Genomic DNA, 14,577 nt, shown 5'->3' with positions numbered 1-14,577 from the left:
CCACCGCCGACACCTGCGCCTCAAGCGTCAGCGCTGAGTCCAGGAGGACCCCCAAACTGCGGACCTGTGATTTCAGGGGGAGTGCGACCCCGTCCAGCACAGGTTTGTAGTCAATGTTTTCAATATATCATGATATTTTGGTGCTAAATTCGTAAATACAGTAATTACTACATAGCATTAATGTGTAATGAACTACTTTATATTGTTTTAATTGTTTTATTGGATTTTTATTGCTGTTTTAATTATGTGTAGGCATCGAATTGTTGCCAATTTTGTACGCCGCCCTGAGTCTCTTCGGGTGAGAAGGGCGGGATATAAATGTTGGAAATAAATAAATAAATAAATAAATAAAACTAGCATAGCATGTTATTGCGGGGAGGGCCCTCCAGCTGATGCAAATATTACTAATAGTATTACCATATATTGATATAGTACAATATAGTAATTCATTGCCAGTATTGTACTATGCTAATAATATAATATTGTATGTAAATTGAATTTGTAAGCTGCTCTGAGTCCCCTTCGGGGTGAGAAGGGCGGCATATAAATGTAGCAAATAAATAAATAAATAAAAAATAAGTGAGAGTAAACTGAGGATAAACTGCAGGCCTGAACTCTAATGAAAGAAACCTGTAGATTGGCCATGCAGTGCTGTGTACAGTGTGCATGTAAGAGCAGCACAGGAAGGATCTCATGCCAGACTGCCTGTCTCTTTAAGTATTAAAATGTGTTAGTTAGAAGCAAGGGGGGTTGCTGTAAAATAAGCTGGAGCGAGGAAGAGAGAAATTGGAAAGCACAAGAAGGACTCGAGCTGCTCGAGTAGGTCTGATAGGCTCTCCCCAGTGGAGAGTAACTGGGTTGCGTAGGCAAGGAGCTGCGCTCAACTTCATCACCTGCAGAAAGCACGGATCCAAAGGCAGGAGGGGGAAAAGGACAGCAACTTCTCACCAAGTGGAGCAGAAAGCCTCTCTCAACCTCCTGTTAGCACCCAAGATGGACTGCTGTAATGTACGTACATGCTTGCAATTTTGTATTTCCATATATACATGTGTTTGTGTGTTACTGAGAACCTGCACATCAATGTAAGAAGCTGGAGAGAAAGTCCGAACTCAAGTGGTAGAAAAGGGATTGTCTTGTAGCTCTGAACAACCTGATATTCTAGTGGACTATTTGAACAGTATTGAAATTCTCTGCTTTTATGATATAATGAAGGGAACAAGACACTTTAGGTTTTCTATAGGTGTGGAGAGTGTATTAGGAGCAAGCAAGGAAAGGACTGGCTTTAACACAGAGCCACCGTTTACCTAAATTCAGTAGCATTTTGGACTTAGCTTTACATTGAACGAATGTGAACGCTGTACTCACTTCTCCACCTTGATTGAAACTTAAAATTCAGTTTTAAGTAGATTTTTAATTGTTTAAAAAGGTTGCATTTTAACATATCTAAGGCAGCTTCTCTGCGTGGCACCGCAATTTCTAGTTGCTGAGTAGGAAATAATAGGACCAGCCTAACTGTTAGTTTCTGTGTGGGAGTTGCTGCTTATTTCTGTTGCCGTGCTGAAGAGAAAAAAGAGAGGAAGGAAAACAACGGCTTTTTATTGAAGGGGCTGAGAGGGAAGAACAGACAGAAATTGGTACCTAAAGGCAAAGAGCAAGGCTTTCATCCCACCTCCACCTCCACCCATTACAAGTCACGGAAATGTTGAACTTTGGACTATAATCAGATTTGTACTTTTGAAAGGCAAAGGAACCTAATTTTGCATATAGAAGGGAGATAAACATGTTTTGTGTGATTTAACACACAAACACACCATGCTATTCCACTCTAACGTCTTTATTGCAGCCTTCCCTATTGCAGGTCTCCCCATCATGAGTTTTGATTTGAATTCTATTTACATTCTATTGTAACTACAGTAGAGTCTCACTTATCCAACACTCACTTATCCAACGTTCTGGATTATCCAACGCATGTTTGTAGTCTGTGTTTTCAATATATCGTAATATTTGGGTGCTAAATTCGTAAATACAGTAATTACTACATAGCATTATTTCGTATTGAACTACTTTTTCTGTCGAACATGATGTTTTGGTGCTTAATTTGTAAAATCATAACCTAATTTGATGTTTAATAGGCTTTTCCTTAATCCCTCCTTATTATCCAACACATTCGCTTATCCAACATTCTGCCGGTCCGTTGATGTTGGATAAGTGAGACTCTACTGTATATGCTAATTCTGTATGTGTTTGGTGCAGATTTTTGAATTTTTGTTATTTTTATCTATGTAATGAATTGTATGGGGCCCCTGGTGGTACAGTGTGTTAAAGCGCTGAGCTGCTGAACTTGCGGACCAAAAGTCTGGGAGCGGAGTGAGCGCCCGCTGTTAGCCCCAGCTCCTGCCAACCTAGCAGTTCGAAAACATGCAAATGTGAGTAGATCAATAGGTACCGCTCCGGCAGGAAGGTAACGGTGCTCCATGCAGTCATGCCGGCCACATGACCTTGGAGGTGTCTACGGACAACGCCGGCTTTTCAGCTTAGAAATGGAGATGAGCACCAACCCCCATAGTCGGTCACGACTGGACTTAACGTCAGGGAAACCTTTACCTTTTTTAATGAATTGCATATATTTTATATTCATATGTTTTTGACTTTGTTGTACCCCACCTTGAGCCATCAAAAGAGGCGGGTAATAAATATGATTATAGCACCAGAGTAGGGTGGGAATCATACACTCCTCTAGAGCAGGCATGGACAAACTTTGGCCCTTCAGGTGTTTTGGACTGCAACTCCCACCATTCCTAACAGCCTCAGGCCCTTTCCTTTTCCCCCTCAGCCGCTTAAGCATATTAAGCATATTAAGCTTAATATGCTTAATATGCATTTTTTTTTCATTTCACATTCAGCAGCCATGGAGGTTCATTTCTAACCGTGAAGGACACAATAGGACAATAAAGACACAGTGTTTTTCTTTGTCCTGCTATCCCTATAACTTGAATGCGCCCAAGTTCGTTTTGGACTACAGCCACCGGGATTCCCCAGTTAGCAAGATTCTGGGAGTTGTAGTACACATGCCAGTTCCAAGTTTTTGGGCATTCCTTGGGGTTTCATATTTCTTTGGAATGTACCCCACTTCTAAATTCAGCTTTAAATTTACTGTTGTTGGTTATTGTGCATTATCCTGTATTATTTTTCATTTGTTTGTAATCATTTGAGACATTGAATGTTTGCCTATTGTGTCTGTAAACCGCTGTGCCTCTTGGAGGAGAGAGGGCGGTCTAGAAATAATTATTATTATTATTATTATTATTATTATTATTATTATTATTATTGACACAACGACATAGTCTGACACAGCAAACAAGATAGATATGCTGGATTTCGTATCACAAAATCACAAGTCGAACACTTCCCAAGCGTTTAGGACTGTGTGATGTATTTTCAGATGATGTGTGCAGATCCCAGTAGGGTGGCCTTTTGCAGTTGACAGATCATGATTTTGTCAATGTCTATTGTTTCCAAATGCTGGCTGAGATCTTTTGGCACAGCACCCAATGTGCCGATCACCAGCGGGACCACCTGTACTGGTTTCTGCCAGAGTCTTTGAAGTTCAATCTTGAGGTCCTGATAGCAGCTTAGTTTTTCCTGTTGTTTTTTGTCAATGCGACTGTCACCTGGGATGGCGACATCAATGATCCAAACCTTTTTCTTTTCCACAACTGTGATGTCTGGTGTGTTGTGTTCCAGAACTTTGTCAGTCTGGATTCGGTAGTCCCACAGTATATTTGCGTGCTCATTTTCCAATACTTTTGCAGGTTTGTGATCCCACCAGTTCTTTGCTGCTGGCAGGTGTACTTGAGGCATAAGTTCCAGTGAATCATTTGAGCCACATAGTTGTGCCTCTGTTTGTAGTCTGTCTGTGCGATTTTCTTACAGCAGCTGAGGATATGATCAATGATTTCATCAGCTTCCTTGCACAGTCTGCATTTTGGGTCATCAGTTGATTATTATTATTATTATTATTATTATTATTATTATTATTATTATTGTATGACACAGCAAACAGAATAGATATGCTTGATTTCGTATCACAAAATCACAAGTCGAACACTTCCCAAGTGTCTAGGACTGTGTGATGTATTTTCGGATAATGCGTGCAGATCCCAATAGGGTGGCCTTTTGCAGTTGGCAGATCATGATTTTGTCAATGTCTATTGTTTCCAAATGCTGGCTGAGATCTTTTGGCACAGCATCCAATGTGCCGATCACCACCGGGACCACCTGTACTGGTTTCTGCCAGAGTCTTTGAAGTTCAATCTTGAGGTCCTGACAGCGGCTGAGTTTTTCCTGTTGTTTTTCATCAATGTGACTGTCACCTGGTATAGCGACATCAATGATCAAAACCTTTTTCTTTTCCACAAATGTGATGTCATGGGGCACCACCCCCCGTAGGTGCCACCTTGACGTGGTGGGGGGGCTTAACTACTCCAATGATGACTGAGGGCTGTGCTGGCAGTAGTGTAAGCCAGAGAGGTCTCAGCTGAGGAGTAGAACTAAGAGCACCTAACCCATTAGCATTATGGAAAATCAAACCAAAATGAAGTCTATACTGGCTCGGTTGTCACCCAGGATAAAAAGGACTGCGGTGGATGCTGCTGATTCGGGACATCCATCGACAAGTGGGCTACGGAATCAAAATACAAATGATCAATCACAGAAGCGGCAGAAATATACAATGCCAGAAAACCGCACAATTATTATTATTATTATTATTATTATTATTATTATTATTATTATTAGCCACTATTGCCATTTTGCCACTGTCTCTTCCCAGAGACCAAAAAAAGGCAAGTGCCATGGAAGTATCCATTTCTTTTTCCTACATTTCTTGCTACTTCTTTCATGGAGATGGGAAGAGAAGGCTACTACAGCAAAGAGCAAAAGCATCAGTAGGTTTCCAGGGGCCCATTCAAACTAAATGATTACTGTATATATTCGAGTATAAGCCTAGTTTTTCAGCCCCTTTTTTAAGACTGAAAAAGGCCCCCTCGGCTTATACTTGGGTGAGGGTCCTGGTTGGCTTATATTTGGGTCAGCTTATACTCGAGAATATATGGTACATTTATTATTTTTCTCTATTATTGTTGCTACTATTACATTTATTTTACTCTATTTTTATTATCATTATTAATACATTTATTATTTCAATCTGATCTTATTATTATTATTGCATTTATTATTTTACTGTATTTATTATTACATGTATTATTTTCCTTATTTATTATTATTATTATTACATGTATTATTTTACTCTATTATTATTAAAAGGATACATAAGCACATTTACATTGAAGATGAGAATAATGATTTGATCAGACTTGGACAGTCTTATCTTAAATTTCAGCTTTATGTAAATATTCAAAAACATTTAACCTACTGATGCCTCAATTAATGCAATTTGATTGGTATCTATTTTTATTTCTGAAATTTACCACCCTCGGCTTATACTTGAGTCAATGTTTTCCCAGTTTTTTGTGGTAAAATTAGGTGCCTCAGCTTATATTCGGGTCGGCTTATACTCGAGTATATATGGTATATTGTTTTTTATTATGGAATCCTGGAGTTTGTGTTGCCTGTTGTTATCATTGTCATTGTGTGCTTTCAAGTCCTTTTGTGACTTTAAAGCAAACCAAAGTTCTATCATGGGGTTTCTCAGCAAGACTTATTCGGAGGGGTTTTGCCATTGCCTTCCTTTGAAGCTGAGAGAGTGTGACTTGCCCAAGATCACCCTGTGTTCTTCCATCGCTGAGCAGGGATTTAGGACCTCATCAGATGGGCAAAATTGCCTGTTCTGTGACATTTGGACCTCTCTTCAAGCACGGGGCCTGCTGGATCCCATCACATGATGCCGATCTACTTCCAGAGGGGCTCCGTGCCTGAAGTGAAGTCCAAGTGTCTCAAAAGGCAGTGCTGGCAACATGAGAAGCTTCCTGTGTTGCATAGATTACAATAGGGAGAAGCCGGGCGGCGATGCTTTTCCTTGTGGGATGAAGTGAGGGGTGGTGCAGATAATGCGGGACATGAGGTGATGGGTTCCCCATGCCAGATTAGCCATGATCTGTGGCCGGGCTGTGACGCAGGCTGTTGAGCAGCCTGCTGCAATAAATCACTCTGACCACGAGGTCATGAATTCGAGGCCAGCCCATGGCGGGGTGAGCACCTGTCAATTAAAAAATAAAAAATAGCCCCTGCTCATCGCTGACCTATCAACCCAAGTTGCATCTATCAAGTAGGAAATAAGGTACCACTTATAAAAGTGGGGAGGCAAGTTTAACTAATTTACGACTTGGAATGAGGAAGTGCCATCAGAGTGGATGATGAAGCAGCTGCTCCCCCCTGTGGCCAGAATCGAACATCCCCTCAGGAGAAGATTAAATTGCCTCTGCGTCCGTCTGTCTCTGTTTGATGTGTTTATGGGCATTGAATGTTTGCTCTATGTGTGTATAATGTGATCCGCCCTGAGTCCCCTTCGGGGTGAGAAGGGCGGAATATAAATACTGTAAATAAAGAAATATCCCCCGCTATCGTCTGGATTTCTGCTCTTGCATCCAAACAATCGTTTTGTTTGTAGTTTACAGAGGGCTATGCAAAGTCTCTGCCAGAGAACTCCAATTCCTCACCAAACTGCATGTGCCAAGATTTTATATAGCATAGTTAAAAGTGGAATTGCAGTGCTTATAACTGTGTAGCGCGAAAGGCCCCAGGATGCCCTACTGATGTGGGAACAAGCTTGTATTCTGTGATCAGATTCAAACTACAGGAAAAGAGATTAGAAGGAACTTTTTGATGGTAAGATCTATTTGGCAACGGAATATGCTGCTTCATGGTGCAGTGGGTATCCCTTTCTGGAGATTTTTGAACAAAAACTAAATGGTGATCTGTTGGGAGTGTTGGACTAGATGATGTTCTTTGTGGCCTCTTCCAACTCCTATGATTTTATTCTATGTTCGTAGAGGACTCCTTGCCCTTTTCCATCCCTGAAGCTCTGCTCTCCTCAAGGAGGGCGACAGCAAGAATCTGCAGGTCCTGGAGGTTATTGTGAGTGATAGTGTCCCGTTTTTGCATGGGCCTTGCTTTGGGAAAAGACAAGGATCTACCTTTGTTTTCCAGTCTGGCTGCAGGATTACGTAATGCACATTTGCGGATTCCCAAGAGTGATGGTATCACCCCCACAAAATCGTCCTTCAGTCCCCACATTTTTCAGATTGCAGAGAGTAAGACAATGAAGTACGACAACGTTCACAGCTTTGATTTGCTGTGTTTGCATTCCCTTGGTAACTTTAAGGTAAAAGTAAAGGTTTCCCCCTGACATCGGGTCCAACTCTGGAGGTTGGTGCTCATCTCCATTTCTAAGCCGAAGAGCCAGCGTTGTCCATAGACACCTGCAAGGTCATGGGGCTGGCATGACTGCATGGAGCACCATTACCTTTCTGCTGGAGCGGTACCTATTAAGCTATCACATTTGCATGTTTTCAAACTGCTAGGTTGTCAGAAGCTGGGGCTAACAACGGGAGCTCACCCCCCCCCCCCCCCCGGATTCAAACCACCAACCTTTCAGTCAGCAAGTTCAGCAGCTCAGTGGTTTTACCCACTATGACACCGGGGGCTCCTAACTTTACCTGCCCCTTTCTTTGGTTACCTCAACTATATTTCTAAATGCTCACCTAACTTTTAAATTACTGCAAGGATAGAAATTTGTGTACTTCTGTGGTTTATTCCTATTCCCTTTCTCACCCCGAGTTTTTAATCTAGTGTTCTTGTGGTTTTATTGTTCTTTTGATTTTGCTTAATGTAGTGTATATTATCTTTTATTGTATTGTTTAATGTATTATGATTTGTTGTTCTATTTATATTCTGTGATATTGTATTGTTCTGGGCATGGCCCCATGTAAGCCGCCCCGAGGCCCTATTGGGGAGATGGTGGCGGGGTATAAATAAAGTATTATTATTATTATTATTATTATTATTATTATTATTATTATTATTATTACTTATGGAAAATGTCATTTGTTGAGGCAGAGTGCTTATTGGGAAGGCCATGTCCTCATTTTGCCAAAAACCAACAGCTAATTGTAGTTACAGTGTAATGTCAAAAGCAGAGTAAGTAACCACACCAGTCAAGAGGAAGCCTGAATGGTTTTCTAATGGCTTGACCCCAAGCCCTCCCCTCCCTTCTCCACAGAAGTGGATGAGGAAGCAGGTGACATGCCTACTGTACTGAGCACAGAGCTTGGACTTTCCCTATAATCCGCTTTGCCAAGCCATGAGACGTTCCCACTGATCTGCTTGTTGGTGGTTCCCAGAGGACTTGAGTTTGTTTTCAGCAACTTCAATTAAGAGATCTCAGAGTCATATTACATTGCATTAAGTGGGATCAAAACCAAGCTCCCTTTTTGCAGAAAGCAGAACCTTGTGCCACTTCTTCTGCATCTCTCCTTCAAGGGCAGGTTATGGCCAAGCATAGAGGCTGCCAGGCTGGGCAATGCAGTGAATCCAGGGCCCTATTTGCTGCCCTCAAAACCTAACACGGACCACACAGGTTGCCAAAAAATAAGACAGAAAGATGCAACCTTCCAACTGTCCCAATTTGACAAAGACAATCCTTATTAATTTTCTGTTGCCCCACTTTTACAGATGTCCCAGTTTCATTCTTCTTCTTTTGTCCTTGGGTACATCTATACTTTAGAATTAATGAAGTTTGACACCACTTTAACTGGTATGGAATCATGGCAGTTGCATATTCACAAGCTTTCTCTGCCAAAGAGTGCTGGTGTCTCGCCAAACTACAAATCTCAGGATTCCATAGCACTGGGCCATGGCAGTGAGAGTGGTGTCAAACTGCATTAATTCTACAATGTAAATGCACCCTTAGACATGCCAAGAAGAAGGACTACCTAACAGAGCCAACCCTATTCTCTAACCACCTCATAATATCTTTGGCAGCGGCTCTTGGCAGTAAGTTGCCACCACATGCCCCGCTTCTCTGGGCTTCTCTGGTAGTTCTGGTCGAGATTAGCCTTTCTCAGTCTGATGCACACACATTACAAAGGGGTTGGACTACAATTCCTACCAGACCCTGCCATCATAGGCCACTGCTGGCTGGGCATGATAGGAGGTGGAATCTAATATATCTAACTAGCTGTGCCCGGCCACGCGTTGCTGTGGCGAAGTATGGTGGTATGGGAAATAAAGTATTGTGGAATTGGTGGTAGTTAAGGTAAAGGGTAAAGGTTTTACCTTACATTAATTCCATTATAAATGGGTTATATAGCTGTGTGGAAGGGCCTTGTGATCCCTTAATACAGTTCCTCATGTTGTGACGTAAATATCTGATATGCAGGGTGTATTTTCATTCACTGGACCAAAATTGGCCCAAATACCCAATACACCCAAATTTGAATACTGGTGGGGTTTATTTATTTATTTATTTACAGTATTTATATTCCGCCCTTCTCACCCCGAAGGGGACTCAGGGCGGATCACATTATACACACATAGGGCAAACATTCAATGCCCATAAACACATCAAACGGAGACCGAGACAGACAGACGCAGAGGCAATTTAACCTTCTCCTGAGGGGATGTTTGATTCTGGCCACAGGGGGGAGGAGCTGCTTCATCATCCACTCTGACGGCATTTCCTCATTCCAGGTGGTAAATTAGTTAAACTTGCCTCCCCACTTTTTTTTTTATAAATGGTACCTTATTTCCTACTTGATAGATGCAACTATCTTTCAGGTTGCCAGGTCAGCAACGAGCAGGGGCTATTTTTTATTTTTAATTGACGGGTGCTCACCCCGCCACGGGCTGGCCTCGAACTCATGATCTCATGGTCAGAGTGATTTATTGCAGCTTCTCAACAGCCTGCGCCACAGCCCGGACCCTGAGGGAGGGATTGATTTTTTTTCATTTGGGAGTTGTAGTTGCTGGGATTTATAGTTAACCTACAATCAAAGAGCATTCTGAATTCCACCAACAATAGAATTGAACCAAACTTGGCACACAGAACTCCCACGACTAACAGAAAATTCTGGAAAGGTTTGGTGGGCATTGACCTTGTGTTTTGGAATTGTAGTTCACCTACGTCCAGCCTTCTCTTCCAAAGGGGTTCCTAAGACCATCAGAAATATGTGTTTTCTGATGTTCTTTGTCGATCCCTCTGACACCCTCCAGTGGTCCCAACGCCCCAGGTTGAGAAACGCTGAGCTAACCGAACAGAAATGCCATTAGGCTTGGGCTGTGGCGCAGGCTGGAGAGCAGCTGCAATGAATCACTGCAATGAATCATTCTGACCAGGAGGTCATGAATTCGAGGCCCGCTCGGAGCCTATGTTTGTCTTGTCTTTGTTGTATGTTAAAAGGCATTGAATGTTTGCCTATATGTGTAATGTGATCCGCCCTGAGTCACCTTTGGGGTGAGAAGGGCGGAATATAAATGCTGTAAATAAATAAATAAATAAATAAATAAATAATTTTTGGCCAGCTCCAGAATAAAAAAAGGAGAGATCTCCAGAAATCAGGAAGCCATACTTTCCCATGGCGGAGAATGAAGCATGATCAAAAGAACTTATAGGATCAGGGTTAAAAGTAATGGCAGCCTAGATAAGATGACTGTAGTCAGAGGTGTTTGACATAAAGAGGTAGAAATAGAGCAAAAAGGCAGATAACTTACTAGCTTCTGGCCTGGTATGTTACAGACAACTTATCTGTTTGTTCCATTCATGGGCCAAAAGTCATAGGATATCAGGAGGGTTACTGTATCTGCAGTGTAATTATGGGTACTGGATCCATCCTCTTAATTATTAAATACAGTCAGAAAACAGGTCAGCCATATCTTATAGTCAGTCCACCTCCCTCAAAGAAAGGAAGAATCTTTCAGAATCTTCAAGCAACTCTGCTTTGTTGTCACGGGGACCTCAGGGGATGAATCATGGCGGGTTCTTCCAAATTGGTCTCAAGAGCATGAGTTCTCACAAGATCACACCTTGGGTTTTGCAGCTTGTCATTTTTATGTCCATTCGCTCCATTCCCATTTTTGGAGGGGGGGGGGGATGACTGTAGTGATTGCTTAGATGTAAACTTAGCTCTTCCAAAGGATTTTTAAAAAAGAGAACAATGATGGTGGGGTGTGGTTGGCTGAGACGATGCCATGGTTTGAAGGGCAAAATATCTCCTTTCTTTTATTTTTGTTCTTAGAATTATTGTATGGTAGCGCAAAAGCCTCACTATAACTTCAAAAGCATAAAGAAAGGAAGAGAAGGGAGGAAAAGACATTTTGGTTCCAGTGAATGAAACAGAAATGCATTTGGGGTGGGAATGAAATGTAACTGGTGCAATATTTCTGAATTTGCCAGAAAACAACCCAAGACTACAGAAACATTGATTAGATATGTTGTTGAAGGCTTTCATGGCTGGAATCACTGGGTTGCTGTGAGTTTCCGGGCTGTATGGCCATGTTCCAGAAGCATTATCTCCTGACGTTTCGCCCACATCTATGGCAGGCATCCTCAGAGGTTGTGAGGTCTGTTGGAAACTAGACAAGTGAGGTTTATATATCTGTAACTGGATATTAAAAACAAATCAAGAAACCAAACCACAGTCACAAATACTGCAACCCCCTGAAATATTTGTCGTTTGGAAGAGTACTCAGATGAATATAATGTCTTCCTTAGGAGACAAATGCTCATCTCAAAACCAGTCTTTCCCATATAGCAGAGGTTCCCCAGTTTTAGTCCTTTGGTTGTTGTGGAGTTCAGCTCCCAGAATTTGTGATTGCTGGCCAAGTTAGCTAGTTTCTTGGAGCAGAAGTCCAACACTCCTGGATGACCAAACTTGGAATCCATTGTAATAAATCATGTTTAAAGATTTGTCTTTGAATATTCATCCATGCTGAAATCAAAATGACTAATTTGCAGGAAACACTTTTTAACACAAAAGTAAAGTGCTGGCTTTTTATGCCTAAAGGCCTCCAGTGTGTTTATCTTATTGAATTTTAATGCTGTTTAAATTTTAGTGCCGTTTCTTTTAATGCTGTTTTTAACTTGTTTTCTATTGAGTTTTAAAATTGCATCATGCTCTTAAAATGTTTTACACCACATTGGATCCCATGCTGGACGAAAGGCGGGATGGGTGGATGGATAGACAGACAGATAGATATCAGTTCCTTCATTTCCAGTTTCAATAGCAGGTAAAAGGAAACTTTTTTGTTAGAGAACTTTCTGTTCCAAGTAAATTTCAGCACTTTTCTAAGCTTTTTATGCAAAGCTTTAGAAGTTACTTTTATGGACTTCTGGAAGGTTATTTTTTCAAGCTTGGTTTTTATTTAGATATTTGGAAATGTGCCCTTCTGTTCCATGCCTGTTGATCTTCTTCTCACTCCCTTGGTTGCTTCCTCCATGGCAGATTTCAGGCTGCCTTCTCTGGATCACCACAATCTGTTGTCACCTGCCATGCAGCATCATGAAACTATATAAGTATGCAAGGACACATGTGTGCACACATACACAAATTTACATAGGTGGAGTTATGCAGGTGGGGGGGATGAGGACATGCCAAATCAATTGCTGTCCTCAGCAAATGAAATTTTCTTAGATCCTATTTATTTAGCATCACAGCCAGTGAAAATAAAAACTGTTCATGCCTAGAAAGTCTTCTATGTATTCCAGAATGTTGGACGCCTGGCTTGACAGAAGTATGTCCTTGTGGACAACAAGTTAAACATGAGCCAACAATGTGATGCGACAGCTTAAAAAGCCAATGGGATTTTGGCTTGCATAAATAGGAGTATAGTGCTTAGATCCAGGGAAGTCATGCTACTTCTATTCTGCTTTGGTCAAATCACACCTGGAATCACACTGTGTCCAATTCTGAGGATGTCTGCCATAGATGTGGGTGAAACATCAGGAGAGAATGCTTCTGGAACATGGCCATACAGCCCAGAAAACTCACAGGAACACAATAATAATAATAATAATAATAATAATAATAATAATAATAATAATAATAATAATAATAATAATAATAATAATTAATAATAATAATTATATAATAATTATTATTATTAAATCCAGCATATCTATCTTGTTTGCTGTGTCATAATAAAATAATAATAATAATAATAATAATAATAATAATAATAATAATAATAATAATAATAATAATGAGAGAAGTCTCCTCCAATTCAGCTCCGAAGATATCTATGGTCCCAGTTTTTTTTACTTTGGCAGAGTCGTAACACAGCAACTAAACCTGACCAGGGTCAGTACTCACAGTATCATATTTTCCAAGTGTCCTTTTGCAGCAGTGACAATCTAAATAACTCCCGCAATGTTCCACCTTTTCTCATCATCTTTGACAATGTCCCAGTTTTTATCTCCTCGTCTCACTTTCCCTCGTTGTCCTCAGCTTGCTTCCATTGCTGTAAACTGTGTAAAAACAGTTTGAACTCAAGTAACTAAGCGGGGCAAAAGGAGAGGTTCGCCATAAGTCAGAGTTGACGTCAAGTCTTATCAGACCAACAAGTCCTGCTTCGCTCCTGCCAAGGAAGCTGTGTGTCTGTATGACAAAAAAGAAATCTTACAAGGGACTTTTTTTTTTTACTGGCACACAATGTTGCTGGCATGAAAAGTGTTGTTGGCTGAATTCATGTTATTACAAAGCTATTTCAGGCTAAAGAGCTCTTCTGGAGGAGAAGAAAAGCTGCCACTCCTAGCTTGTATGCTCTGTGGCTGCTACAGGGGAGTCAACCAGACTGAAAGAAACACTCAAACGACCCTAGAAGAAAGGGCATAGAAATGTTCAGGCATTCATGTTCATTGGTGGAAAGAGTTTTGTTTACAAATGTTGAATAGCGGAGGCTCGCAGAAGGCTGACCTTTGCATTGGCGAGTTATATTCTCTGCAGTGCAACTAGTATTTTCTAGTGCTGTTGCTGGCATTCCAGAAAATTCACTCTGTAGCATCATCTTGTCTGTTCTGGCTCTATTGCTTGTTATGATTCTCCATTAGTTATGGGAATAATAATAATAATAATAAAACTTTATTTATATACTGCCCTATCTCCCGGATGGGACTCAGGGCGGTTTACAGTCATAAAAGCAACACAAACATTACATAACAACGTAATAATACATTATTAAACAAAGTAAAATAATAGAATTATAACAATAAATAACACTTACATGACCAGATCAAGGGGATGGGAACCATAAACCCAATATATTAAAATGTATAATTTTAGGCTAGGAAAATCTTGTGCAATATATTCAGGCCCAGAAATCAGCGGGAAGGGTGATTTAACCACACTGTTATAGCACTATGATCACACGTTAACAGTTGTGATTCCACTAGAATGCTCTGGTACAGGCATGGGCAAACTTTGGCCCTTCAGGTGTTTTGAACTTCAACTCCCACAATCCCTCAGGCCCTTTCGTTTGCAGTGGTGCAATGGTTAAACCCTGTGCCGGTTGGACCACTGACCTGAAAGTTGGGTTGCTGACCTAAAGGTTGCCAGTTCAAATCCG

General features: G+C 41.0%; 1 protein-coding gene across 1 annotated transcript in view; it reads left to right on the top strand.

The window, feature by feature from the left end:
- The first annotated feature begins 742 nt into the window (after positions 1–742).
- The window catches only part of nrgn (neurogranin), a 54,740-nt gene continuing 40,905 nt past the window's right edge, over positions 743–14,577 (top strand). Inside the window, exon 1 of the mRNA XM_003225703.4 lies at positions 743–1,008. Within this exon, the coding sequence (XP_003225751.1) occupies positions 994–1,008 (15 nt within the window). The 5' untranslated portion in view covers positions 743–993. The remainder of the gene's footprint in view (positions 1,009–14,577) is intronic.

This window comes from Anolis carolinensis, unplaced genomic scaffold (assembly GCF_035594765.1).
Source record: "Anolis carolinensis isolate JA03-04 unplaced genomic scaffold, rAnoCar3.1.pri scaffold_8, whole genome shotgun sequence".
Lineage (NCBI taxonomy): Eukaryota > Metazoa > Chordata > Lepidosauria > Squamata > Dactyloidae > Anolis > Anolis carolinensis.
This window is presented reverse-complemented; position numbering and strand designations above follow the sequence as displayed.